Source organism: Scomber scombrus, chromosome 17, assembly GCF_963691925.1.
Source record: "Scomber scombrus chromosome 17, fScoSco1.1, whole genome shotgun sequence".
NCBI classification, from domain to species: domain Eukaryota; kingdom Metazoa; phylum Chordata; class Actinopteri; order Scombriformes; family Scombridae; genus Scomber; species Scomber scombrus.
The window spans coordinates 19352051-19379164 of NC_084986.1; the positions used below are offsets into that span (position 1 = coordinate 19352051).

General features: G+C 41.4%; 1 protein-coding gene across 4 annotated transcripts in view; it reads right to left on the reverse strand.

Annotated features, from left to right (window-relative positions):
* The window catches only part of gphnb (gephyrin b), a 91381-nt gene that overhangs the window by 25933 nt on the left and 38334 nt on the right, over positions 1 to 27114 (reverse strand). Inside the window, exons 3-10 of one of the 4 annotated variants that reach the window (XM_062437006.1) lie at positions 26196 to 26253; positions 25988 to 26080; positions 20304 to 20398; positions 20133 to 20199; positions 15096 to 15368; positions 13592 to 13726; positions 13532 to 13541; positions 2245 to 2269 (exon numbers count right to left, since the gene is read on the reverse strand). In XM_062437006.1, the coding sequence (XP_062292990.1) occupies positions 2245 to 2269; positions 13532 to 13541; positions 13592 to 13726; positions 15096 to 15368; positions 20133 to 20199; positions 20304 to 20398; positions 25988 to 26080; positions 26196 to 26253 (756 nt within the window). Of the gene's footprint in view, positions 1 to 2244; positions 2270 to 12660; positions 12667 to 13531; positions 13542 to 13591; positions 13727 to 15095; positions 15369 to 20132; positions 20200 to 20303; positions 20399 to 25987; positions 26081 to 26195; positions 26254 to 27114 lie in introns of all 4 variants that reach the window. The other 3 variants (XM_062437005.1, XM_062437004.1, XM_062437007.1) reach the window with 3 other exon arrangements.

Here is a 27114-nt window from a genome sequence, read left to right on the forward strand (position 1 = left end):
CTAAATTGCCTTTTTAAAGTGGGCCTGTCAAGGACATGAGCATCTTATCCCTCCTAATTGAAATGCTGTAGATTCACAGTAGTTGCCCTCATCAAACTCACTGCTCAGATAATAGACACTGGCAGGAAATCACAGGAGGTTACAAATTGCAACTCAGGAGTGAGCTGCGCAAGGATCTCTTAAATAGTGCAGCAGCAAGGTAGCACTCTTGTTAAGGGAAAGCTCAATTCAACAACATGGACTAAGCACTTTTGTACTTTCCACTTCCGCCACACAGTATGAAGACATTTAGTTTATTTAGTTACATATTACATGATTTCAGGGCACTGATTTCCTGATTGTAGATTGAGAAAACTCCCAAGTGCACTTTTAAAGCCACTAAGAGCAGAATTTTACATGATTATACCAGCTTGTTACTGTTAACAACCTGTGTGTGAAAATGTATTCGTTAGTTTAGATTCCTATGCAGTTAACTGTAACTGCTAACCAAAAGCTTGAAATTATTTATGTTAAATTGAAGTTCAGTTGGAAAGACCCAAGGCGCTTAATACATGTTGTTTTGCGTGCAAAGTCAGCATGACCCATGCTGAAAATCCTTTAACTGGCACTACATTGAAATATTTTCTTGTGTTTATCTTATATGTCTTTAGACTTATGAAACAACTCATGAATATCTGTTATGAGATTACAGTTTCCTTGTATAAAAACTGAATAATAGATTCAGTTTGATCAGTCTAAACATCTTTGAATGATATCATACTGTACAGATATCATACCGTCATCCAGGATTCTGATGAGTTGCTGTCTTTACTTGTCAAATTAAACTTGTGCGCTGCCAGTGCATTAAATTGATTTCAAAGTTTTGTGCTTACGCTTTTAAAACAGCGAGTTATTGAAAAAGAAAACTTGCTCTCAAACGGCGCTTCCGCTGAGGAAGAATTCACACTGAAGAAGCCAAAACAGCCGCTGACCAGAAGCATGTGCTGCATGCTTTATCGTCCAGCCCCGGTTATTCATCACTGCCCTCCCATGGCCGTCCACGCATATTAGAAATTAATGAGCTACTGAGTGAGTTGCCAGTGTGGCAGAGAGTGAGAGCTAACACAGCTGATTTGACAGGCCTGTGTTATGCTGCTCACCAGTCTCCCCCGCTTCTCATCAGCAGCCCACATGGTGAATGAGCACGCTGAGTACAGCTGGTCAGACAGTCTCATCCATTTCACTTGCTGCCTTTCATTTCCTGTCTGTCTTTACCCCCCCCACCTCCTCTCTTTCTGTCTGACTGTTGGACTCTCTTTTTCTGTCTCGCTATTCAAAGCTCTCATGTACTCTTTCCATTCTCTTTCCATCGGCCTCAGGGCAAACTGCTCAGAGTCAGTGGGCGTGAGTAACCCAAGACAAATATATCGTATACAATGCACGCAAACTTCACACATCCAGTTGCATGTTCATCTTGCATGTGTGATGAGCTAAACACACATTTATTAACACTCTAGGACTGCATATAATAATTTGTAGATATTTATTAACCTTTATAAATAATATAAATTCCAACAAATACACATGGAGGCACACACACTCTGCACACATGAACAGGCACACTGGACTCAGTTGAAGTGATTTGGACTTAAAGCTTAAGGCATTTTGACCCAAATGTTCTATGGGTGGTACAAGCCAAATAAAGCAAGGGGAGGGCTGAATAGTGAAGTTTGTACATTAATCAGAGACATAAGAGCTCTTTCTTTTCTAGTTTTAGCTACTTCCATCTGGTCTCTGCAACAATATATCACACATATATCCACACACATCCTGTCTCCAACTCAGCCATCCTGAGCATCTGAGTTTTTTTTTTCTTTTAAACAAGTGAAAACCTGCTAGCTCAGAGTATTTCAACTTGTTTCATGTTTTTTTCTCAAATAAAGTTAAATTCTGTCATCAATTGTAGTGCAGTCCCCTGAGTTCTTCTGTCTAGTTTCAACATGCAGATGCAAAACAAGCTGATTTCTACTTGAAACAGGTTGAAGTGTCCTTACTGCACTGGAAGATTAGTTTCTTTTAAAAGACTAGTTTCTGGGAAATATGCTAATTTTCTTTCTTGCCAAGAGTCAGATAAGAAGATTAATATCATACTCATGTCTTTATAGTTAACATGAAGCAATACCACCAGCAGCTGATTAGTTTAGCTAAGCACAAAGACGATAAAAGGGGGGAAACAGCTAGCCTGGCTGTGTCCAAAAGTAACACAATCTGTCTGCCAGGACCTCTAAAGCTCACAAACATATAAAAACTGTAGTGTAATATGCCCCCCTGGTTTTAAGGAGAGTTATGTGACTGTTTCTTGAGACTTGTTGTTCTCCTTGAAGTTACCAGACAGCTAGTGAATACTCCAGGAAGTCACCGCACCCTGCCAAGAAATAGTCCTTTGCATAACTCTACAGCGCAAGAGACATTTAACATATTATTTAGTGAGGTTTCCTTTTATTTAAATTATTCTTTCATAAGGACAATGTACATTAATCAGCATTTCTGTAAATGTTGGCGGATTTTATTACCTTTGTACAGAACCAGGATCTTTCCCCCTGTTCCAGTCTTTGTGCTAAGCTAAGCTAAATGGCTGCTGTAGAGAGCTCCAAATTTACTGTATAGACATGGAGGTGGCCTCAGTCCTCAGTCTCCTTTTTGGCAAGTGAATAAGTGTGCATGTTTTCCAAAATGTCAAAGTATTCCTTTGAGAAAATAAAAATGTCACGACTCAGTTATAAAAAGAATTACAGTGAGAAGTAAATGTTTGCAGTATACTTGGTACATCCTTACTATCTTCTAAAAATTTGACTATCCTAACATGAGCTATAAACATTTTTGGTGTCTCTGTAAAGCACCAGAGACGAACAACTAGCACAAACAGACATAAAAACGGACATAAAATGGCAGTAAAAGGCATTTCACAGATCTATTCTAAACACAACACGGGAGTCTTCAAATTTAATCGCTGTTCGTGACATTTAGCTATCAGTGGACTCATTCTCCACGGCTACATCTATATCCTGCCACTTCTTCATGTCAGCTGTTTAAAGCAGTCATTGATTTTTGAAGGTGATGGTTCCACATTTCTTCATCGCCCTTATTTCCATTTACAGTAGCGTTGCGGCTAAACTGCTATGCTGGTGACTGGAGGGGAGCACATTATATCTCCAGGGACAAGGAATAGCAGCAAAGGTGGTGGGGGTGTTTTGCATGAATTGTAAGGTGCTCTGGATAAAAGCAGCTGCTAAATGAGGAAGATCACAGAGAAGGGAAATGTGGATGGAGTGGCTTCTGTTTCTGAGAAGGTGAAAGACTGACAGCATGGCTTGCATAAATGCTGACATACCTCTGGCTCGCATCCCTCTTCCTCTATGTCTTTATGTAACCATGTGCATTATCTCTTTTAACACTGCAGAAACATCACAGCCACCACATCAGTCACATGAGCTCCTTCATCTTGCTCCCCTTCATCATCCTGCAGCCCCCCTGCTAGTTTAAGCTGGTCAACAGTCCCATCACTACATTACTCGCCGCCACCCCCAATTCACCCTCCTTCCCCCCTAAACTCATCCATGGCCTGACAGCACCACCTCCTTCAGGCATCATCATCCTCATCAGCAGCAGCAGCACTCGCACACACACGCATTAATATGTATACAAGAGCACAAATTATATTTTAAAAAAAAACACACACACACACACACACACACACACACACACACACACACACACACACACACACACACACACACACACACACACACACACACACACACACACAGTGCATGCAATGCATCCACCCCCATGCCCACTCAGCTAATAACAAAAAATCCTTCACTTATTAAAAAGAAGGCACACAAATTACTTCTACACGCGCACGCACGCACGCACGCACGCACACGCACACACACACACACACACACACACACACACACACACACACACACACACACACACACACACACACACACAAGCGCACACACACACACACACACACACACACACACACCAACAAACATCCCTCCACACTGAAAACCTGTAAACATTCTCTCAGATATGCAGGAGGAAAGACATTACTTACCATCTTCTGCCTGGAGTCGGAACAGAATGAGCTCCCCGGCACATGCACACAAGAACACACGCACACACACACACACTCACACACACTCACACACACTCACAGACACACACACACACACACTCACTTTACACACTCACTAACTGGGAGAGGGTGAGCTAGAAGGGGTGAGTGAGAGAGTAAGAGAGTGAGATAAGAAGGGGAGGCTGGAGTGAGAAGGACGCACAGGAGAGCGAAAGAGCAGCGAGGAAATGCAACAGCCAAACAGACAATAAGGAGGAGGAGAACGAGGAGGAGGAGGAGGAGGGTATATCTGCACATACTGTGCTGTGCTGCGCTAAATCATATACGCATGACTGAGGTCCGTGTGCGCGCGTGTCTGTGTGAGTATGTGTGTGCATTTCCCATGAGCGCATCCGTTAGCACATAAGGGAAATGACGGATGTGACTCTTTCTGCATCCCAACCCTCACTTTTTCTCGTTGCTTTTCTTCCTGTCACTCTGCCTCTCTTTCTGTCGTTTTCGCACTGATTTGAGATGGTTGAGTCATGGGGGGGGGGGAGCCTAGGCTGAGGCTGATATGAGGTGAGCTGTTGGACTCACCCTCGGGAATGGCCAGATGGATACAGATAGACAAACAAACAGACAGAGTGACAGACTGTGCAGCAAGGGCCTATAGCTAACCAAACTGTCCTCCGTTTCCTCTGTGCGTTATCTTCATTTTCATTTATATCCATCTCCCCTTCCCCACCTCCCACTCTCTTTCAGTCCCTTGTCCTCTCTAACTCATTAGCTCTCTGTCCCTTACTCTCTCTTTCTCTACCTCCCACTCTCTTTTCCTTCTCTTTTTCTTACCCTTCCTTTCTCACTCACTCCATCTCATAAATCCTCTACACCTCCAGCGGGCCAGGAGACGAGGAATCACTTTTATGAGCCTTGCTGCACTGGAGGAGGACAATAACACATATCTAGTACTACTGCTGCCACACACACACACACAAGCGGTCAATACTGTCAGGTAAAACCAAACGTGAATAATTTCAGCACAGACACAAAGGCATATAACAGGTCCTATCTATCGTTTCCGCTGGGGAATAAACCTTTAAGGAATGATGACACATGCTGTAAAACAGCAGTGGATCCTCGCTCTGTGCCAAACCTCGATGTCCTCACTTGAATGGACCAACAAAACCGTCCGGTCACACACTCACTCACTGCAGGGCACGTAAAGTAAATACAGCTCAATGTCATAGCATAAAAGAGAAAGGATGGAGTGTAAAAATGTGAAATAATCTTTGTCTCTCTCAGTCTCTGCAGCATCGATGTTATTTTCAAAAAGTACTGTCTATCATGAGCCACAAAACACACAAAGGAGGAGATAAGTTTCTGTGTGCTCATCTTAAATTCTAAGCTGAATTTAAGACGTGTATGAGCCGTTTTGGGTGATGTTACAACTACAGTAGTTTTGATGCCAGTCATGGTAAGATTCCACCTTCAGTTGTAGAAGATGATGTGGAAACCATAAAACTCAAGCACACATACACTCATAATGAACTTTTCAGTGAAGACATCTTGTGTCAAGTGACTTTTGAAAAGAAAAATATTTCCCTCCACAAACCTTAATTAGGTGCCTCTTGTAACATCAGTCAGACATCTGTGCTGAGTGAGACCATTATTGTAGCCGTATTCAACTGTCTGGGTCAAATGTGCTTTATGATCAATTGCATTACTTTGTCACTTGTTTAAATATATTTAAAATGTACTGATATGAGCATGTCTCTATGTGCATGACTGTATACATGTTTTGTAAATCACAAAATGATGACTTAGTGCAGTGCGTGAGCTGTCTAAATTCAAAATCTTCCATAGGTGATCAAATAGTTTGAGATCTGGTGACTGTAAAGGTCACAGCATATGATTCATACTTGTCACGTCATTCAGAGACCCCTCCTGCTCTGTGCAGATCCATCTTCTCTCATCATGGCTCTTCACTCATTCATGCAGGTTTGCCTTTCCAAAAGTTTGGGTACAACTTCCCATTTACTTGAATGAGAAAGTATGATAAAACTTATGATTGGTTCTGTATGTGAAGGACAAAAGAACACAAAATCCAACAAAAAACAAGTATTGATTGTATGTGTCAACACACACACACACATGCACGCACACGCAGGCACACGCACACACACACACACACACACACACGCAGTAGTGACATTCAAAAATGTGCCAACGGGAAGAGTAGCAGGACAAGAGTTGCTGTATATGCTTTCCCAAACAACAAACATACGCACACATGAACACACACATCAATCCCCAGCAGAGGTCCTTGACACAGCAAGATAACAGACCCCTGCACCCGGCGGATATTAACGCTGCCACTCCAGCAGAACATACCCCGCTTCATCCTCACAGCTCAAAACAGGGCCAAGGGGACAGCAGGGGACACAACACAAACACATACACACAATTTCTTCTGCATCTAAACAGATATGGACAGTATGGAGACACGTCTCCTGTAGTGTTCTGGGTTACAGGGAGGAGAAGCTGCTGTACAGGCTGCAGATCAATTATCTGTCACACTACAGCTGGCAGATTTGATATTGGAACGGTGCTCCCACATACAGCCAAGACATAAATCATTCATCTCCCTCTGTCCGATCAGTTCACTGTGTCAATGATCTTCTGTCACTACTCATTTGCAAGTGACGATTCTGCGATACGTGTACAGACCAGGCCCAGGCCAAACAGCATGTGCAGTTTTTTATGCTTGTTTCGCACACCACGACTATCACATTTGTTTTGACTGCTGTCGGAATTCTGCAAAGGACAGATTACGAAGACTGTTCAACAGCCAGGCTTGTTCTTGTGAGTCTGTGTGAATGTTGAACAAGCACTGTTTCTTGCCATTAAGCATTGTGAGAGTAGACGAAACAAATGCAGAATAGAACCAAAGTAAACATAATTGAAACTGTGTGACTGTACCCATGCTTTAAACACAAGGTGGGTATGGTTCACAACATTAACATTATTAGTTGACTAAGTGATTAGATGGCAACTATTTTGATAATCGACTGTATTAGTTGAACAAAATGGCAAAAATAAGCTCATTCCAGTGTCTACAAAGTGAATATAAATAAATAAAATAAATTTAAAAAATCTGGTTTTGTTTTTTTTATATGCTTAATGTTTTGGACTGTTGGTTTGATAAAATAAGCAATTTGAAGACATCCTCTCAGGCCCTGGGAATATGTGTATTTCACATTTTTTTGTATTTTATGGACTCAAACAGTCATTTGTCATTTAGATTAATTGACAATGAAAATAATCACTAGGTACAGTCCTAATTCAGATTGTGTCAGATAAGACAGCATGCTAAATTTACTACAACAGAAGTCTAAAGTTACAAGTAAACAACCCTTTTTTAAGTCGAAAACAGCCCACCTCATACTGAAAGCAGGTTTAAAAAAGGTCTTATTTATATGCCAGCAGTACATATTACAGGTTTGGTATACACATGTAAATGTTTATGCATGAGCTTGCCTGCTTGTGCCTGTGTGCATCTTAAAATGCTCTTGTTTTGGCTTGCGGCTGTGACCAGAATGGCAATATGTCCACAGTGAAGGTCATGGACGTGGCGTGGGCTGAATTGCACCACTGTACAGTGACTCCTTTCTCACATTCCAGTGGAGAAAGATGAGCTGATTTCCATAAGCCTTGGCCTTAACTCCAAAGCCATACATAAAGCCATTAATCAAAAACCTGCTATAGGACCAGCGCAAAGTGAGGCTGTGTCCTCTAGGTGTACAGCCGGCACCCGAGGAAGTTGTGCAAAGGTACCATGAGAGAGTGAGAGCATTGAATAATTTAATCAAAATAAATGTCGATATCAGGTAAGTTGATGGGAAGTTTGGAACAGTTTACAATAAACAGAGCATAAATAACATTTTCACTTCCAAATGCATCAAGGTGTAAGCTCTGACTGATGGAACATTAGCAGGCAGGCTTAAAAAGCATTATTATTTCAGGTCTTAAATTAAATTAAAAATAAGGTAAAACTTTTTTTGCATGGCGTATTGACTAATTGTCAAATGCAGAAGGAACATATTCAATAATGAAACTAGATTGTCTGAAAATAATACTAATAACCCAAAATGTATTTTCACTTGGTGATACATTTTCACCCCAAATAAATGACTGTTTTGTTTTTATCATAAACAGCAGGGTTTGTTGGAGCCTTTATCAGGAAAATAATACTATAACATCTGTAAAAACTGTTGCAGTAATGTAAGATTCACTTGTATGTTCTGTTCATCTAAAAACTGACTCGCAGGATTTATGATCAGTGACAAAACCTGAATGACTTATCAATACATTAGAGTCTGTAAAAGCAGAAAATGAGTTACAGTCAAGACACTTTTAGCTTAGGCATTCTGAAAGAGTGACAATTTGACTCAGGCCTCTTTGATATTATATATTTATATATATATTATTTGAATTATCAAATTTAACATTTACATTTGTATATCTGACAACCTGGGTGTCATTCTTATATTTTTGCCCATGGAGGAATGAAGGATTTAAAGGCCTGAAGAGGACTTTATTAATCGTCTAGTGATGATTCACTCAAATTTATCTTGGGATCTCTTGGAATATCCAAAATCCCAGGTTACAAACCAATGACATAGTAGGTTTACTCAATAATCAATGGACATTTATAGACTGCTAACCAGAGACTAGATGCTGACTATAAACAGACAACTTTTCCCACAATCACAGAGTGTCAACTTTGGACTATTCATATAAAGTGCCACCAGTAATGACTCTTTAAACTTGTTTGCTGATCCTGTAATATTCATTTACATTATAAATCAACAACGCATGCTGGAAAATGTATGAGAATGTCATAAATGTTATATCTGAATACTATTTTTGCTGGGAAAACAGAAAGTTGTGTTTTTGTGGTTATGTCCAAGCGTACTAGGAAACATTAAAAAACCAAAAGAGAATATGAACAAGACACACAATCCTAACACACACACACACACACACACACACACACACACACACACACACACACACACCACACACACACACACACACACACACACACACACACACACACACACAGAGTCAACCATCCTCTGAGTCAAAGCCCCATCTCCCATATGCTTCATTAATCCAAACTCACCATTACATAACTGTACTAAATGCTCACAAGAGTGGAAGGGTACAACTAGCATCCCTGTATCTTGTATGTGTGTTTGTCAGTGTGTGTGTGTATGTGTGTGTGTTAGTGTGTGTGTGTGTACATGCACACGTAAAAGACGATGTGACTGTGAGAAAGAAAATTGGGTTACATGAATGGTTGTCGAGATGCTCAGTTTGTAATCCTTTTGTATCTGCTTGCATTTTGTGGGCTGAGAGCTGTGTGTGTGGTGCATATCAGAGTGAGATGGACACTTTCTCCCTTAGGGATGGTTTTGTTTGTCCAAATTTACTGTATGCCTGTATGTGTGTGTGTGTGTGTATGTGTATGTATGTGTACGTGTGTGTGCGTGCGCGTATTCCTAGTTGTTGCCTTGCAGACAGACAGGTTTGGACATCCGTTTTGTGTGTGCGCTCTTTGGTCTGGAGGCACACACTCAGGCTTTATGCTTACAGTAACAGCAAAACACACTGCTGAGCTTCTTTGACACATTCATGTACAAACACAACATTTTTCTGCTCTGGCTTTTGTACAAAATACATAAGCAAATGTATAAACAGACTTCTTGCACATGTAATTGCTCTGTCACTTTTGTTTCAACGCATGCTATCCACCTGAAAACACACACACACACACACACACACACACACACACACACACACTCACACTCACACTCACACTCACACTCACACTCACACACACACACACACACACACACACACACACACACACACACACACACACACACTCACACTCACACTCACACACACACTCACACACTCACACTCACACACACTCACACACACACTCACACACGGTCCCATAACTTGATAAATGCTTCTTGAGCTGAAAGTGCTGATACACAACCTATGTGTGTATTTATGCATGTTTCTATTTGGCAGATGAACGTTTCTCTGCTTATGCTTTGCTCTGTGAGCCGTGGTGTTGGGCCTGCTTATACGGGAGCTGCAGCAGCAGCAGCTCTGGCGGTGACAAGATTAAGACCTACTCCATACCTTCTCCTCTGAAAGCCACCACGAAGCGCTGCCAACAAGACCCGGCTAAGAAAACTAACACAGCAGACAGTGGCACATGAAATGCATCAGTGAACAGAGCCATTCTGGCTCTGGCTCCGGGGACAATGTGTACATACTGTCGGCAGCCGCTTGCAACGTGGGAATTTCAAAGAACATATGGCAGCTTGTCGCTGGGAAACAGCCTGTGTCACAATCTACACAAGCTAAGAGCTATACCTAGAAAAGCCATTAACTGTCTGTTATCTGCCACGCACAAAGACACACATGTCCAGACACACACGTCATACACAAACACTGACTAATGTGGTTGGCATGTGATCGTGACAGGCTGGTGATGCTTAAACTGGGTCACTGACAAAGGAAGGCTTCAGTGGAGGGACAGGTGTATGTGTATTTGTATGTTGGACTAATGAAGTGTGTGTGTGTGTGTGTGTGTGTGTGTGTGTGTGTGTGTGTGTGTGTGTGTGTGTGTGTGTGTGTGTGTGTGTGTGTGTGTGGAGGGGGTGATTGGAGAGGACTACCTCACTGCATCAGTAGAGCTAGCAGCAGCACTGGGACAACAGCAACAGCATTAAAGCTCCCTACTGTCCAATTATTTACAGCTCCACACTCTGTAGCTCAGCTGAGGTAAAAAAAACCTTGGTTAAGTCTAAGGCTTTCTAACTATGATGAGCTGCATGAGCTGCGTTCACTGCAAGGTGGGGCACAGAGCTCGGAGCAGAGGCAAAGTGTGGCAAATGTTTACATAAACTATTTGGGACAGGTAGTGTAGCAGCAAGCAAAAGACACTAGCAAACACCATGTATTAATCATGAATGTCTACTGAGCACGAAAGAAGGCGAAGGACATTGTTGGGATGGGGAGGAACCTGAACTTTAAGAAGGGTTTAGGTGTGAGAAACCTTTCTTTTTACCATGTCTGTCTATCACGGGTCACTTTCAAGGCACGTCCCATACAGCCGCCATCTAATTGGCTGTGCATTAAAAGGTCAACGTCAAACAAGGTCATAAATGGAACGAGTGAACTTTGTGTAAAATCTGAGCGGCACGCTAAACCCAAAGTGCTGCGGGGGGGGGGGGGGGTTTCCAGTTATCGCTCTCTTTATGGGGAAGCAACGCACAAACGGATTGTACCACTGATCATGTGTAAAGAGTCAAAACATCATATTTCAACACATCTGGTTTCATTTCGGGGACCAATTTGGATTGAAAGCAAAAGCAAAAGTGAAATATCAGCACCAGTTCTAACAAGATCTCGAGGAGAAATAATATTGATATTTTGAAACACGCTGCAGTATGTTAATTTTTCTACAATACCAAAGAAAAAACAGCATCAGTTAAGAAAGAGACAAATGTTTTGGATCGAGGTGTCCAGGATCACATAAAAAGGGGTCTCAGGACCAGGCTGGTACAGAAGATTCTCATGCTATTATGTCTTTTATTTATTGGATTGATCTTGTTCTTTGCTGCTCAATTCTCTACATCTGCACTGATTACTTTCACATGTAGTCAAATGATATATTTAAATAAAACATTGCCACCAGACTTTTCTAACATTTCTGCTGTGGTTCACCAACTCTCTGGTGCTGACCTCTCACCGCTCTACGAACACCCAAACACTCCTGAGCAGGGAGAGAGAGAGAGAGGGAAAGGGAGAGAGAGAGAGATAGTGAGAGAGAGAGATAGTGTGAGAGAGAGAGAGAGAGAGAGAGAGAGAGAGAGAGAGAGAGAGAGAGAGACAGAGATCTCGTTTGGCTGCCTCCTCTGTCGCATGACCCGCCTATGCACCCAACCCTCCACCAACATCCCATCCCTCTGTTCCCATGGCAACCCCCTCATCTATTCCCATGGCACCTGCCTGCTGTCCGGGAGACACATGGAGACGCGACACTGACAGATGAGGTGAAAGAGAGCGAGAGAGAGAGAGAGAGAGAGAGAGAGAGAGAGAGAGAGAGAGAGAAAGGGAGACAGAGAGAGAGAGAGTGTTGATGCCATTTGGCATTTTAAAAACCTGCAGGAAAGATCAGTTAAAACAGGAGGATACATTTCATATTACGGTTTGGTTTGGGTTTTTTGCATTGAGAGTTTAATTATGTGATTCAGTTAAACAAAAAACAAGTTCGCAATCCAAACAGCACTAAGAGACTAGACAATTTTGGGGAAAAGAGGGACACAGTTCCATAAAATGTTGAAGTATCCCATTGGAGTGAGGACACAGAGCTCGCTGTGGGTGTATATCGGAAACTTTGCAACGTGCTGGATTAAACCTGGGGAATAACACTGTAAGTACACCCATCCAAGCGTAAAAAACACAACCTGCTGTCTCCATAAACACACACACACACACACACACACACACACACACACACACACACACACACACACACACACACACACACACACACACACACACACACACACACACACACACACACACACACACACACACACACACACACACACACACACACGCACACCAGCAACAGGGGTTTTAAACATTAAAACTAATTTTACACACAAACGAACATATAAAACACACTTTGCCAAGTTAAGACACTGAAAGAGTGCGTGCGTGCGTGCGTGCGTGTGTGTGTGTGTGTGTGTATGTGTGTTTGTGTTTGTGTTTGTGTGTGTGTCTGTGTCTGTGTCTGTGAGCATGTAGGTATATATTGTTCTGAAAATCTATCCTAGATGAAGATTGCTCAGTTGTCGTGGTGACAATTATTTGACACACAAGCTCAGTATCTGTTAAGATTTCATCTTTCCTTTCGCACTTGAAAGACTTCTCGTCTCTGTTGGCATAAAAGTTAAGTTCTTCCACTCTTTCATCTATTCTGATGAATACTGTGTGATACAGTTAAAAGCTCTGGAGAAGACTAGTATGAGGACCTTGAGTTGGGACTCTTACAACATGCTTTTTCCAAGGTCAAGAGCAAACTTTAATACATAACTTTTAAGTCAACATGGAAGAGGAGTTCTGAATCAGGCTTCCAACAGTTCCATCTCCATGATAACTGAGCAAACTCTAACCACTAATGAAGATCATGTGATATTATTGAAAGATCAGGAAAAAGCATGGATTGGAAATCACTGATCTATGATAACAGTTAAAGGAAGTGCTGAGGTTCAGGGGTTAGGTGATAATAATGCCAACAAATAGTCCTCACAAGGATTGAAGTACAACAGTGATGAATCTGCGTTTGTGTGCATGTGTGCGTGTGTGTGTGTATATGTGTGTGCTTACTTTGGGTGTGGGACAGGAAGCGGTGGAGAGGCGGGATGTGGCCTGGGCGCGGGGCGACTCCGAGGGCGTGGTACTGAGAGAGGCTGTATCCCTGGGCAACACCTGCACACCCCGCGAGATAATGGAGTCTGGGATCTGAGATCACACACACACACACACACACACAAGCGTGCGCAGACACACGCATATAAGCGCCATACACAACATATGCAGGCACACACACACATACTGATAATGATAATCCAGGAAGACACTTACATACAGTATCACTACAAACCTAGACACACATACACACACACATAACAACCAGCCCAGAGGACAAATATTCCAACATCTCAGATATGTTGTAGTATGTCAACTAAAACACTCACAGGGTTGATGCAGATGAACAGCAGATGACTTCTAAAATATGACATGACGGCGACAAATAATGTTGAGATATCGGGGTGGCGGAGTCTTACCAACATCCATCTGTGTGGACAATGAGGTGGGATGTTACCCTGACAACAGAGCCATAAAGCAGGGTCCAGGCTGCAGACAGGGCAGGATAGGATGATGGGTATGGAGAGATACTTGATGTTACAAGTGACTGCACACACATACACACGCACACACACACACACAAATGTATGCAGAGTCACACATGTGTGATACACATACATGAGAGGGTTATGTTAAAGGATAGATTCACTCTTTGACTTTTTCAAATCGAGATGATGGTGATGATGATGATGATGTCTCAGAATTGAGACATTAGAAGTAATAGAAATGTTTGACTGTGCACTTCCTGCTTTTAGAAAGGACATTTATCATAGATTTTGAAGGTGTACATGACTGCCCAGAGTAGTTTTTATCCACATTTATAATTTGTTTTATTAAGGTATGGGTTGAAAAGTAAATCTATCATTTAAAATGTGCTACCTGTAGCATTCTTTAAGCCCTCACATGTTATGATCACAATAATTACGTAGTCACCTGGCAGCTTGGATCAGTAGCAATTCAGCTGGTGTGCTTTGAATCATAATTGCTTTAAAGATTGGTGACATATCTAACAAAACTATGCTTCACATGTTTATACATTACCTAATTTCTATCGTTTTGTTATTATCAGACATCCAATCTACAGTACTTCCTGTAGCTACTTATCTTTTCTCTGTCTTCTTTTTGTTGTCTTTTTGTCCTCACTTCACTGACATTCACTGCATTGTCTTTATACACTATGACAGCACCTACTTCCAGTTTGGAGTAGTAAAGCAGTCCGGCTTCTCTCGCAGTATACAGTACAGTAAATCTCAGTATGGAGGTGTATATTATATATGCTGCAAATCTTAATCTCTGTAAATGATTTTGGTAATGGCTCATTGATGTTAAAATGCTACACATAGCACCTTACACATACTTGCATGAATGTAATGTGTGAACATGTAAACATGACAAACGGCTTGAAATGGATGAAAACTGAATTAAGAAGACCCTTCCCCTCTCCTCATCTCTGTCCTGGTACCTTGGCGGCGATGGATGCGGCGGTGATGTGGGAGGAGGAGCTGTCCTCGGTGGACGCCACGCCGCTGTCCTTCTTCTCTTCATCCTCCTCCTCGCACTGCACGCCCTTGTCCTCGGTCTGGCGGCGTGGCGAACTGTTGGGAGGCGGCGAGAGGGGCGGCGGTGGCGACGGCAGGTCCTCCAGCTCGTCTGCCGCCTCCTTTACCTTCACCACTGCGTCCCGGAGGAGGTCGATGGCGTGCGGCAGCGCTGGCAGGATGAACTGGAAGCATTCCTGGAAGAGAGAAAGGGGAGAAAGTAAGGAAAGAGCATCAGTGACAAGATGTCTCACAGTCTGTTATCAAGAGGAAGAAAAAGCTCTTTGCTCTGGAGGGTAGCTACGATGACACATTTTGTCCTTTAAATGAGGGACTTATTTCATTCCCCACTGAACAAAAACATAAAAAAGTAGAGTATAACTGTAAAAAGTGTATTTCTGTTCAAAAGAAAACCTCAACAGAATGGTGACAACTGCAGTGGAAATGTATATTATCCTAAATTTGGAGGAAAAGATGTGATTACATTAAGAGGACACGGAATTTACATTAAAAAAAATGGAATCTGATCATAAAAAAAAAAAAACATCCTTAATATTATTCAACTACGCAGATAACATTAGGAATAAATGTCGGTCTGTATTATAAACTGGTTTTAGATGAAGGCCTGACTCTCGACAGCACAGCCACCAGGAATACTGTCATCTGCTGTCAATACAGTCATGTGCTTGATTCAATGCAACAACGGCCTTACGTGACCCTGGTTGCAGCAGTAAAATAAAAAATTAAATTAAAAAACACTCTAAGTGGTGGAAGAGAACAGCAGAGATTTCCTCCTCTACCTCAACAGATCACAGCGCCTCCCTCTGGCCACATTTGTACTAGCTTGTGTTCCTTCCTTCCTCCTTCCATCTCCGTTTTCCTCTCTGTGTGTCAGTGTGCCTGTGGGCTCCTCTGCTATGCTAAATGCTCCATTCTCCTTACTCCTGAGACAAGAGCTAATCTGTGAAATTATTTATCTTCCTGTGTATTTTAAGCATTGAAAGGATACATTATTAATCGGCCACACGCTTTAGAGCATCTACGCTGGCTGCGAGCGGGGCTTTAATAGCAACCTCTCCCACCGTACGTCTCATTTTACAATCTGGATTAAATTGTGACGATATTAACCTTGATTTAATTTAAATGCAGTGGATCCACAAGACTACACACACACACACACACACACACACACACACACACACACACACACACACACACACACACACACACACACACACACACACACACACACACACACACACACACATGCATGCATGCCTGAAATAGCATCCTCCACCACTGCGTATGAAAAAAGGACTGATTGGATTGGTGTGATGAACCACAAGCCCACCAACCCTTCACCCGTTACACCCACCCACTCACACATACTCCTCTCAAACCCCTCACCAAACAGTAGACTGTTTACATCTCTCGCTGGTGTGTTTGAAGCCAACATCTGAGCATTTTTGGAAGACATGGAAAGGAGGTCCAGGTGAATGGGGGGGGGGGGGATTGGAGAGAGATTGGGCAAAAAAAAAAGAGAAAAAGAGGAGCCTTGTGACATTCCCCCTTTTCCCATTTTGTTCTTTCATTGTGTGCTGGGCAAATTTTTAGGTGTTTTTTTTTCACCCCCTTGTTCTTCTCCTCTGTTTTGTCCTGGAGGAGAGTAACTGTCAAGAACACTAAAAAGCAGAATCCCTGGATATACTGCCAGCGGATGAGAAACACAAGCGGGAGAGAGGGATGGAAGAGGAGGGGAAGGCATCGCTGCTCTGAAGGGGCGGCGGTGGTTGTGAGGGGACGGTGAGAGAGGGAGAGAGGGAGAGGGAGAGAGAGAGAGAGAGAGAGAGAGAGAGAGAGAGAGAGAGAGAGAGAGAGAGAGAGAGAGAGAGAGAGATACAGAAAGGATGAGATCTCAAGAGATTCAGAGAGATAGTGGTAGAGAGACAGTGGTTCAGTGAGAGAGCTAAAAGAGACTACAAGACTGACACAGAAAGACTGAAGAAGAGAGGAAGAGAAAAGAGATAAAAACAGCAGACAGTAAGACGGACAATAACAGAAATGAAGTCTTAAATCCAAAACTTTTTAGAAAAGTGGATTTAAAAAAAAAAATTGACATTGTTGTCCTCTACGCTGGGTATATGTATGTTTGGGGGTTTATCACAACCGGAGAAAAAAAAGTTAGGATTTTTACCTGCTGCCCCCTGAGGAAAAATTTTGAGTGTTTTTGTTTTTTAGGTGCAGCAGCAATAGGAAAGCAGCACAAATAGATTGACAAGCTGAAGAGCAGCAACTCAGAAAATGAATCCAAAGGGTCGCCAGTTGATTACAGGAAAAACATGTCTCTGCTACACAAAATTCGGATTTCTTTTTCAGATTTGAATCTAATCTTTTGCACTTGTTCTTACGGTTTACTGCATACCCTTCTAGCGCTAAAAAATGATTGATATAAAACAAGGCAAGCAAAAGTTGCAGCTGGTAGAGGTATGGAATGAGAGAACACATTCATTTGTTTTGAAGTTACAAGGTTGGAAACCTTCGACCTGGGCAGTGATAACTTTAGTAAAAAAATCTGTATCCTGTGTCTGTGAGCGTGACAGGGGAGTGATGAGGAAAGACGGTGCATAGACAGACGAGTTCACCAAGTTCAAAGTGTTCACTGCACAAATATATAAAGTCATATACCATACTACTTGTAAACTACACTATACAATAACATATATATCATTTTTATTATGCTTTTCTTCATATTTTTCCCTGATAGCAAAGGTTTTGTGGCAAGTGATCATTGCAGTGTGCATATTTGTTATCACAGTAGGTATAAATGTCTTCACATCACTGCAGGAGGAAGCTTCATCATTACCAAAAGTTGAAATGTGTAGTGATGATGTCACCAAATGCCATCAGCTGACCAACAGGCTTAATGAAATGAACTGAAATATCATTCAAACACACTTACTCTCCCATTACCCTGTATCTTAAGTTAAAGATTGAAACAATAGGCTTTGTTTTTTTTTAATTAATTTTTTGAGCACAATTCACCAGCCAAAAATGGTGCTCGTTGCTTATTGAGCATATATGTCAAAAGAATTTCTAAATGTACAAGGATTCAGTGTTTCCTCCTAATATTTATCCATAAAATCATTTACACAACCCTAAAACAAAGTCATGACATTGTTAGATTGGTTTTCATCAGTTTTCATTGAAGATTTTCTGGGCCGCTACCTCATAAAATCATCCTCAGCTTTAACATTTTTAAAATAAAAAACAACATGGTCAACAAGGCAAACAACAGGAACACTTATTATACATCCATGATACAATTAATACAATGACGTGATGGAATTCATCAGTATTTATCTGCAGTGTGAACGAGGCCAGAGAGACTAAATGAGTGGCTAAAAGATGCACAGCGGACACTCTGACATAAGGGGCAGTGTCTGGCTGGCTCAGCTGGACTTCTCCGTTATCTTTATGACAGGAGATCATTATAATAAAAGCTTGCAATGGGCTGCTTGTGCCGTTAACTTTAACTGGGGGTTGATGAGGGAGACACTAATAAGGCAGCAGATGGGGAAGAGGTGGTGTAATTGATTAAAAGAAATACTAAAATCGATCAGGAGAAGCGGGCGCGCAACGAGACAGAGACAGATGTGCAGGTCAGCACGGCAGAGAGGGAGACAGATGGAGGGGGAGAAAAAGACAGCAGTGGGTGGACACATGCGCACGCACACACACACGCACACACACACACACACATATATTTACATACAGGTTTACATTAACATGCAAACACATGCTCACGCACACATGAACAAACGTATACATGAAAACACAAGCCTGCAGATGTACTGTGCAGCTATGCCTTTGTACATACAGCTATGTCAATTAATCAATTAAATGAATTCACACAGAGACACACACAAAGGCTACACCTTCAAATCCCCACACATACTGCACATAACAGATAAGGACTTCGTGTAGACATATAGGTCTCGCTGGTTGTTCGGGGAAGAGTGAAAAGTGAGGATGACCTTTAGAAGTCATGTTATTAGTACAATGCTAAGCTAATAGCAAGCTAATCCGTAGTTGCAGCGTCCAAGAGGGGGTCACAGGTTGCCATGTACCCTACAGTATTTTTGCTTGTATAGAGAAATGTAGTGTAGGTGCTGACTTAAAAAATATATATATATTCTGACATTTTTTATTCTGGATCTGAAATTGACACAAAAATATCCTTCACATCACATAATCACACTAGTCAGGTGAATCAGTCTCCACAGAAAGGACCGGTTCATAACGTTTCAAGTCTGTCCTAAAACAATAGTCAGGTGTCCAAATGAACACTGATTTTTCTTGCTGTAATCATTCCTCCAGTTCATACTGACCATTGGAAGATCTCCTTATAATGCACTTACTATGTCAGCAGCCAGGACAAAATACACCGCCCTTCCTCTGTGCAAAAATGTATTTAAAAGTTTATTTGAAGATAATATTAGCCTCCGGCCGTCCAAATGACCTGAGTCAAGTCAATACCTTTCAAGGTTACTGTCTTTTTAGTGCCGGATTCCTTCAGGAATTTTTATTATAAAGACTGTAACTGCGGAAGATATCCACTTTATTTGGCTAAGTCAGGAACCTAAAGCCTAATATTATCTTCAAATAAACTTAAACGAGGACTGTGGATTTTGTCCCCCCATCATTTACATTCTAAATGCATTTGAAGGGGATCTTCTAATGGTCAGTATGAACAGGAAGTGTGATTACAGTGAACTAAATCTTTTTCAACGCTCATTTGGGCACCTGCCTGCTGTTTTATGACAGATATGAAAAACTGTGAACCCCTTTACATTTGCATTGCAGCTACTAAATATAAACCCACTGTATCCACATCATCCACAGAGGGAAGCTGATGTGGTGCAATACACTTGTTTGCAGCTCTTAAAAACATCCTACTGTACCTGGGAACCTTTCTTGCTTCCTGGTAAGTTAATGATGAGTGTCTTCCCTCGGATACCACACACAGGTCTGTAACACACAAACAGATAAGGCATATTTGAATAAATACAGAGGCAGAAGGTGCAGAAAGAGAGTGACAAGTCAGTGTAAGCCTGTGAGTGTGTGTTTCTGACCTGGAAAGCATGCCTAACGGTGTGACGTTGAGGGATCCCATCAGCATTGCCAGAGACATCCCTGGAGCCTCACGCTCTATCACCTCCTTAGTGGCCTGGAGAGGAGAGAGGAGAGAGGAGAGGGGGAGAGGAGTGGGGTGGGAGGGGTCATTAGTGTGATCATAGTGTAACTAACCGTGTGTTCACCTTAAGTATCTTTGGAGTGGTTTAATCAACTGTTGGAGCGTTTACGCTTTGAGTTCAGTTTATATGGGAAGGTGAGAGTCATGCCATTTGAACTCAAAATGTTGGTGCTGTTTCCTCCTCCGTTATAGGTGAGAGTGTAATCAAATTCAAAAGGAATTCAAACAAAAAGATGAATGTCAACATTTGATGGACAGCAGTTTAAAATCTAGCCTAACAAATGGACACAAAAATCCATCATGAGTAAAGATACAAGGACTGGAATCTGCCCTATGTTGCCTTAGCACTCCAACCTGACTGTCTAATAATTTATTTGCTGAAAAACTCTGGGTCGCTTGCAAAAAAGCAATACATTTTAATTTTTATTTACATAAAGAAAACAAACAGTGGGGCTGTTTTCCAAGAAGATATTTCTCAAGCAGATGGGAGCAAATTAAACAGTTACATGTGATTTCAGAATGCCATATGTATGTGTTTTGGAGTCCTTTCATTATACCACATGGAATGAAATAACAGCAATTTACAGTAGAAGCTGAAAAATAAAGTAAAGTTGGTAAAACATAAATTTGACAGTTACATTGTAAACATCAGCAACGCAAAGTGAGTAACAGGAATTTTACATAAAGGAACAAAAGTAAAAGTGTTTTGAATGTTGTATCTCTGTGCCTGAGCATGCAGAACAAATACATTTAAAGTTGCATGGAGGAAAAAAAGACTTAAGGCTATTAGTTAAAATAATTCATTTCAACATGGACTTTTTTAGTACATGGAAACTGATGGATTTCTCCATGTTCAATTTCACCGTAAAGTCTGTGTAAAGGAAAATCAGAGATTTCTTTTAAACACATGTTACAAAATAGTTGCTGAAAAGGTGAAAATATTGTGAACTACGTGGTACTGAATTGTGGATATAGAGCATTTAACTGTTTTTCACCATTTCTGTGTTCAGGATTTTTTGGGCAGGCTGAAATGGAGGCTCGATGATATAGAGGGGTTACTACATGGCCGACTAGGCAATTGCCCTGAGGGTGAAGGCCGCAATGAAGCTGCCAAGGACTTCCCGGCAGAGAAGTGAGTAATGTTAAATGCACCGAACTCCATTGAAAAAAAATGACAATTTAACCCAACGGTGATTGGCGATGGTTCACTTGTTAACTAGTCATTTAAGCTTCATTTTTACTGAAACAAGTCAACATTTATCACAAAATATGTACATTACTTAAAAAAATAAAATAAAATCATCTATGCTGTTTACCTTAAACCTATGAACAAGGCCTATTTTAAATTGTGTATTTTTATACAGGAGTTTAGTATCAGTGTTGTTAACTCAAAGGCTCTTCAGTTGGGCCGTGCTTTCAGTGGAAATGCCCCCAGCATTTCAGAGCTGAGGATGCTGCTCATTTCCCCCCAATTTTTAAACATCATTTTATATACTTACAATTTGGCTGGGTGATTAATTACACATTTTTCTGTTGTGCGACAAAGTCAGAACACATATCGCTTTACACTGACTTTAACTTCCATTTGACCGGGTGCCATCTTGTCAAAAGGAAAAAAATCCATGCTTTTAACCAAAGCTCCAACAACAACATTTGGTCAAGTGCTTTGTGAAATAAAATCCCAGATGCCATGTAGATGATCAGGAAATGCTGATGATAGCCCACACTTCTCCAACAACCCCCTGAATGCATGACTTGAATCAAAACATCAGGACTGCCCTTCAGATATTGATTTACAATCCCTCTTACACAATCCATGTCTCAACTGTCTGAAGGCTGGAAAATCCTTATCTGACCTGTCTCCTCCCAATCTACATCCCCCCATTAGCAATCGAGATTGATTTAATCTTTGAAATCAATATGGGAATATTGTCTTTTTCATGGCCAGCCTGTCTAATTAACATTTTAATGATGAATTAGTCCTACAGCTCGGGATTGAACAGGTGTTCATCATAGTTTGTGCGCAATATGTGCCTGCTTGATTTGGACAGTCAAGTAGGATTATATTACATTCAAATCAGTGGGAGGCGTTTGATTTTTAGAGGTTGCTGCTTTGCAAATGTCATTATCTTTGCATGGATGTGTGCAACAAATACATATGTTTGTGCTTGAGTGTGTATACGTTTTTGGGTCTGCAGTTGATTCGGCACGTTCCTGACAGATAGATGGCGGAGAAGATAGTGCCTTCTCCTCCAGCTGTGTGTGTTGGGTGCCCTTGAGTTGAGTGACACTTCAAACGCACCATTAGCGAGGGAGAGGGGAGAGAAAAGACTTCAAAGGAGAAGAGCCACTGATGAGCACCGTGGGCTTGGACTCAGGAGAGAGAGAGGGAGAGAGAGAGAGAGAGAGATGGAGGGAGCGAAGAGAGACGAGGAGAAGGGAAAGAGTGTGGCAGGGACTGAGGAGGGGTGAGAGAGAAAGAAGAGGGAAGGAGGAAGAGAGAGGGAGGGGTGAGGGTGGATTCATACTTGATCATACATCATGTAAAGTCACTGATTGGGAGAAAAGGAGATGGGTTTGTTTGATTCAGCAGTTCTTTGTGACATGCACCCAGATGGAGTGTACAAGATATATGATTTGAGCATACATCTTCTAATTACAGGAACAAATGGGTGAGATTTTGTCTTAATTACATGTGTATGATGAGAGTGGGAGGATTTATCACAAGGGCAGGAGAAGGACTTTAAGACTATGAGGGTGTGTGTGGAAATCTGACCAAATTATATCTATTACAAGCCTCCTCTAGCTTTTTTTGTCCACAAAAATCCTGCATGCATGTAAAAAGAAAAGGAGGGAGTGCTTTCATGTTTCAAGTCAGAAATTGTTTGAAGTTGAAAATGTTGTCCTGGAGCAGACACGTCCTATACATCCTCCATGCTTCCTGCTTCATAAGCTCCTCCCTCACCAACAATCAATCTACTTGCCTGAGGAGAGCAATTAATGGAGGATGCATCTATTGGGTGGAAACTAGCAGATTAACCTCCAACCCCTTACTGTAGGTTTACATGAGATGCAGCTTGAATGTCAAACTAAAATAAGCACTATGACTAAAATGTATATGAAACCATTCTGATCACTATAGAAAGATATTAAAGGGGACATATCATGCACATTTCGTATATCACATATGATTCACATGTCAAAAACTACTTATTTATCTTATACTTGCCCTTCATGCCTCTGTCTAAAAAAGCCAATTTTAGCTCCTGTTTCTTCATTTCTTCCGATGAAAATACTCAATATTTCAGGATTTCACATCTTTTTCTCATTCTAACTCAAAATGGAAACTTCTCAAATACATCCATATATGTTCACATCTGAATCCCATCCGAAATGTGCATGTGGACAATGTGAACAATGAAGGAGGTTATTTTTGGGTATGTGTGAACAAAATGAAGTCGTAACAAAAGAAGTAACATTTTAAACTCAGCGCCCACAGCGGGCTAAAGCCCTGATTTTTGACTTGTAGGGAGCATTAAACATATGCTCACCTCAAGTTCCAGACCATGACCATGTTTAACATAGCCGTTTGACATTGTAACAGTATAAAAAATAAGAGAAAATCACAAAAAGCACGATATATCCCCTTTACAAATCAATGCAAGCAGCAGCAAATGACAAGTACAGACAGTGTTTGAACTTTGTGGCACTGCATTTACATGGCTTTTCCACCACTGGTATACTGCAGTCCATCAAACCCATCTATACCTCAACATAAAGTACGTGCTGCAAACTTTCAGAAAATAGTACTGCCATAAAATGTCTCTTAAGGCAAAAGGTAAGAGGAAGAGACATGAGGAGAGGGAGATATTTGTGGGAAAGGAGTGAAATATGTCACAAGGTGTTCAATAACAACAGCTACCAAGGGCACCAGTATAACATTTAAACGTCTATCAACCAGTCTCCATGCAGCATTAAAGAGATCCTGCAAAACTAGTTCATGGATGCCATTTAAAGTGTGGAGATATGTACTGTACTACTGTTTAAAAAGTAAAAAAAATTAAGAACATATTGGTTAAAGAAACATTAATAATTGGCACTAAATAGTCCCATTATAATCTGAACCAGAATACAGTCGTATGTCTCGTACACCCTTCAAACACACAGAGACACATAGAGATATCTTTGTCTCCGGCACACAGGGTTGAATCAGATAGCAGGTATTATCAGTGACTACAGTGTGTACGTGTCTTCCTTCTTCCAAGAAGGTTGTTGCTGTCTACCATGATTGATGAGGACCAATGATACTGCTGAGAACCACCGCTCAGCCTCTGCCAAACTGTGTCTGTGTGTGTATGTGTGTGTGTGTGTGTGTGTATCTGTGTGTGGGGTTGATTGAGTATGTGTAACAGGAGGAGTACAGCAGTGTAAATCCAAAAAAGATTAGTAAAGTTATTTGGTTAATGATGGCAAGTGAAGAAAAGAGATGAAAAAAAAGAGAGGGACTGAATGTGTAATCTTGCATGGATACACAGCAGTGTTTTGCCATCACAGTACAGTATACTGTGTGTATACATGCAAGTACCTGTGCACCTGTGTATGGTTTATATGAATCCTGTAGTGACAATTAGCATTTAACTCTGCTCATGTTAATGTACAGTACCCTAGTGTTTCTCCTAGTACTTGGATTATAAACAAGGGGTCATCATAAATAAAGTAAGGTTAATCATAGTACAAATACCGAAGGCATGCTAAAAATGTCACATAGAATTGTGTGTGCAACCCCAATAACCAGAGGTTGTCACTGTGGAAACACTCAACTAATATAGTTCAAATAGATTTGCATTAATTAGCACAGTTAATCAGTGCAAACTATGGAGATATGTCAAAACAGTAAAGTAAGTAGGAAAAGCAGGAAATCTAATATTGTGTGTATACTTTTAAAAACCAGTATGGACTCCTTTTCTATCAATAGTCAGTGATGGAAACACTCAACACACCCATACTGACACCTGCCACCCATTATCTCTGAATTGCTTGCAACAAGATCCCACATTTTTTCTTTAGTGAGTCAATAAGTATTTAACTCCTGCCTCTTTATTTCCCATGTGACCGTGGGGCTAATTAAACTCTGTGTTAATCAGTGCTGCTACACACATGTGTAAGCAAATGCGTGTCAGCAAAAAAAAAGAAAAAAGGGGGTTCTCTGAATAAAAGCACAAGCAGCAACAGGAGAGATCTGTTTTTTTTTTTTTTTTTTTACCTTTTTTACCTCAAGCTGTCCATTAACACATTGTTGTTCATGATGTATTCAACAAACCATGTACGCCTCAACCTCCTTCATCAAAAAAAAACGTCTGCCCGAGTGATTGTCAAAAATAATGTGCACCACTGGGGGTCATTTAACCAAATTTAGCTGCGTCTAGTCAGATTTTGTAAAGTAGCAAATTAAACAAATGTGTAAAAAACTGAAAAAAAAAACCAAGCACACAAAAGGTACCTTTTAAATTGTCAGATAGATCCATGATTGGACATATACTAATGAAAAACATCGAAGCCCACCTCTGGCGTGACATCTCTCGGGGCGAAGCCGGTGCCTCCGGTGGTTAGGATGAGGTTAAGTTCCTTTTCATCGCACCAATCCACCAGAGTCTCCTGTTGATCCATAAACGCACACAGTTAGCTATAATTAAGGAAATTACAGGCAGGACCACATAGTTAGATGGTTACATAGAGATGATCTGGTGTAGGTATGTAAAAAACGGCATACCTTGATTTCGTCAATCTCATCTGGCACTATCTTGTAGGCCGCGATCATACCTCCCAACCTGACGCAGGAAGACAGTCATTAGATCAGAGATACACTTATCCATGTATTAGATTTCATTGATAAGATACTTTATTGAGCCCTGCAAGGAAATCCGCTTTTTTCTTCTACCCCTTCAGAGGTCAACTAAGGATCTGTGGATGTTGTCAGGACAGGAGTTAGTGTCTTGCTTAATGATGCTCCAGCAGCAATAGAGAAGTTAAACCCAGGTGGACCAGTGCAGGGACGATGTCTATCTTCTCTATATAAACCATCCTGCTGCCACAAGTGGAGTGTTTAAATGCATCAGCAGGTGCAAGGTGCACTTCATGACATTATCAGCTCATCTCTGTCTTTCTCTGCTAGTATTCCCTGTTGCAGTAATAAACATCTCTACCTAAAAAAGACAGATCCCAAATATGTACCCAAAAAGCTCACAAGTGTGCCGTTTGTCTAACTGAAACATCCTTTGTCCTTCAGCATCTGGCCTCACAATTGGCAAAAACTTCTACAGCAACTTGTCATCTAAGAAAAGGTAATCCTGTGAGTACACAGATGGAGGAAATAAAGGAAACACAGCAGGGACTCGGAGGATACAGTAAAACTGTGAGAGAAATAAAACAAAAAAGAGGCCGGAAAGTGAGAGAGAGACATAGGAATATAGCAGAGAAAGGGAGGAAAGAGAGGATGCCCTTGAACATCCCCTCCTGAAAGGATTTTCCACAGGACAGCCCACTGGAGAGGGAGCTCTGACAAGGACAGAGCTGCTGCTGCTGATGCTGCTGCAGCTGCAGCCGAGCAGAGAGCCACGGCGACCTCCTGTGGCCATACTGATTATGACACCCCAAAAACAACAACCCCAGGCTCAAGGTGAAGGCTCTGC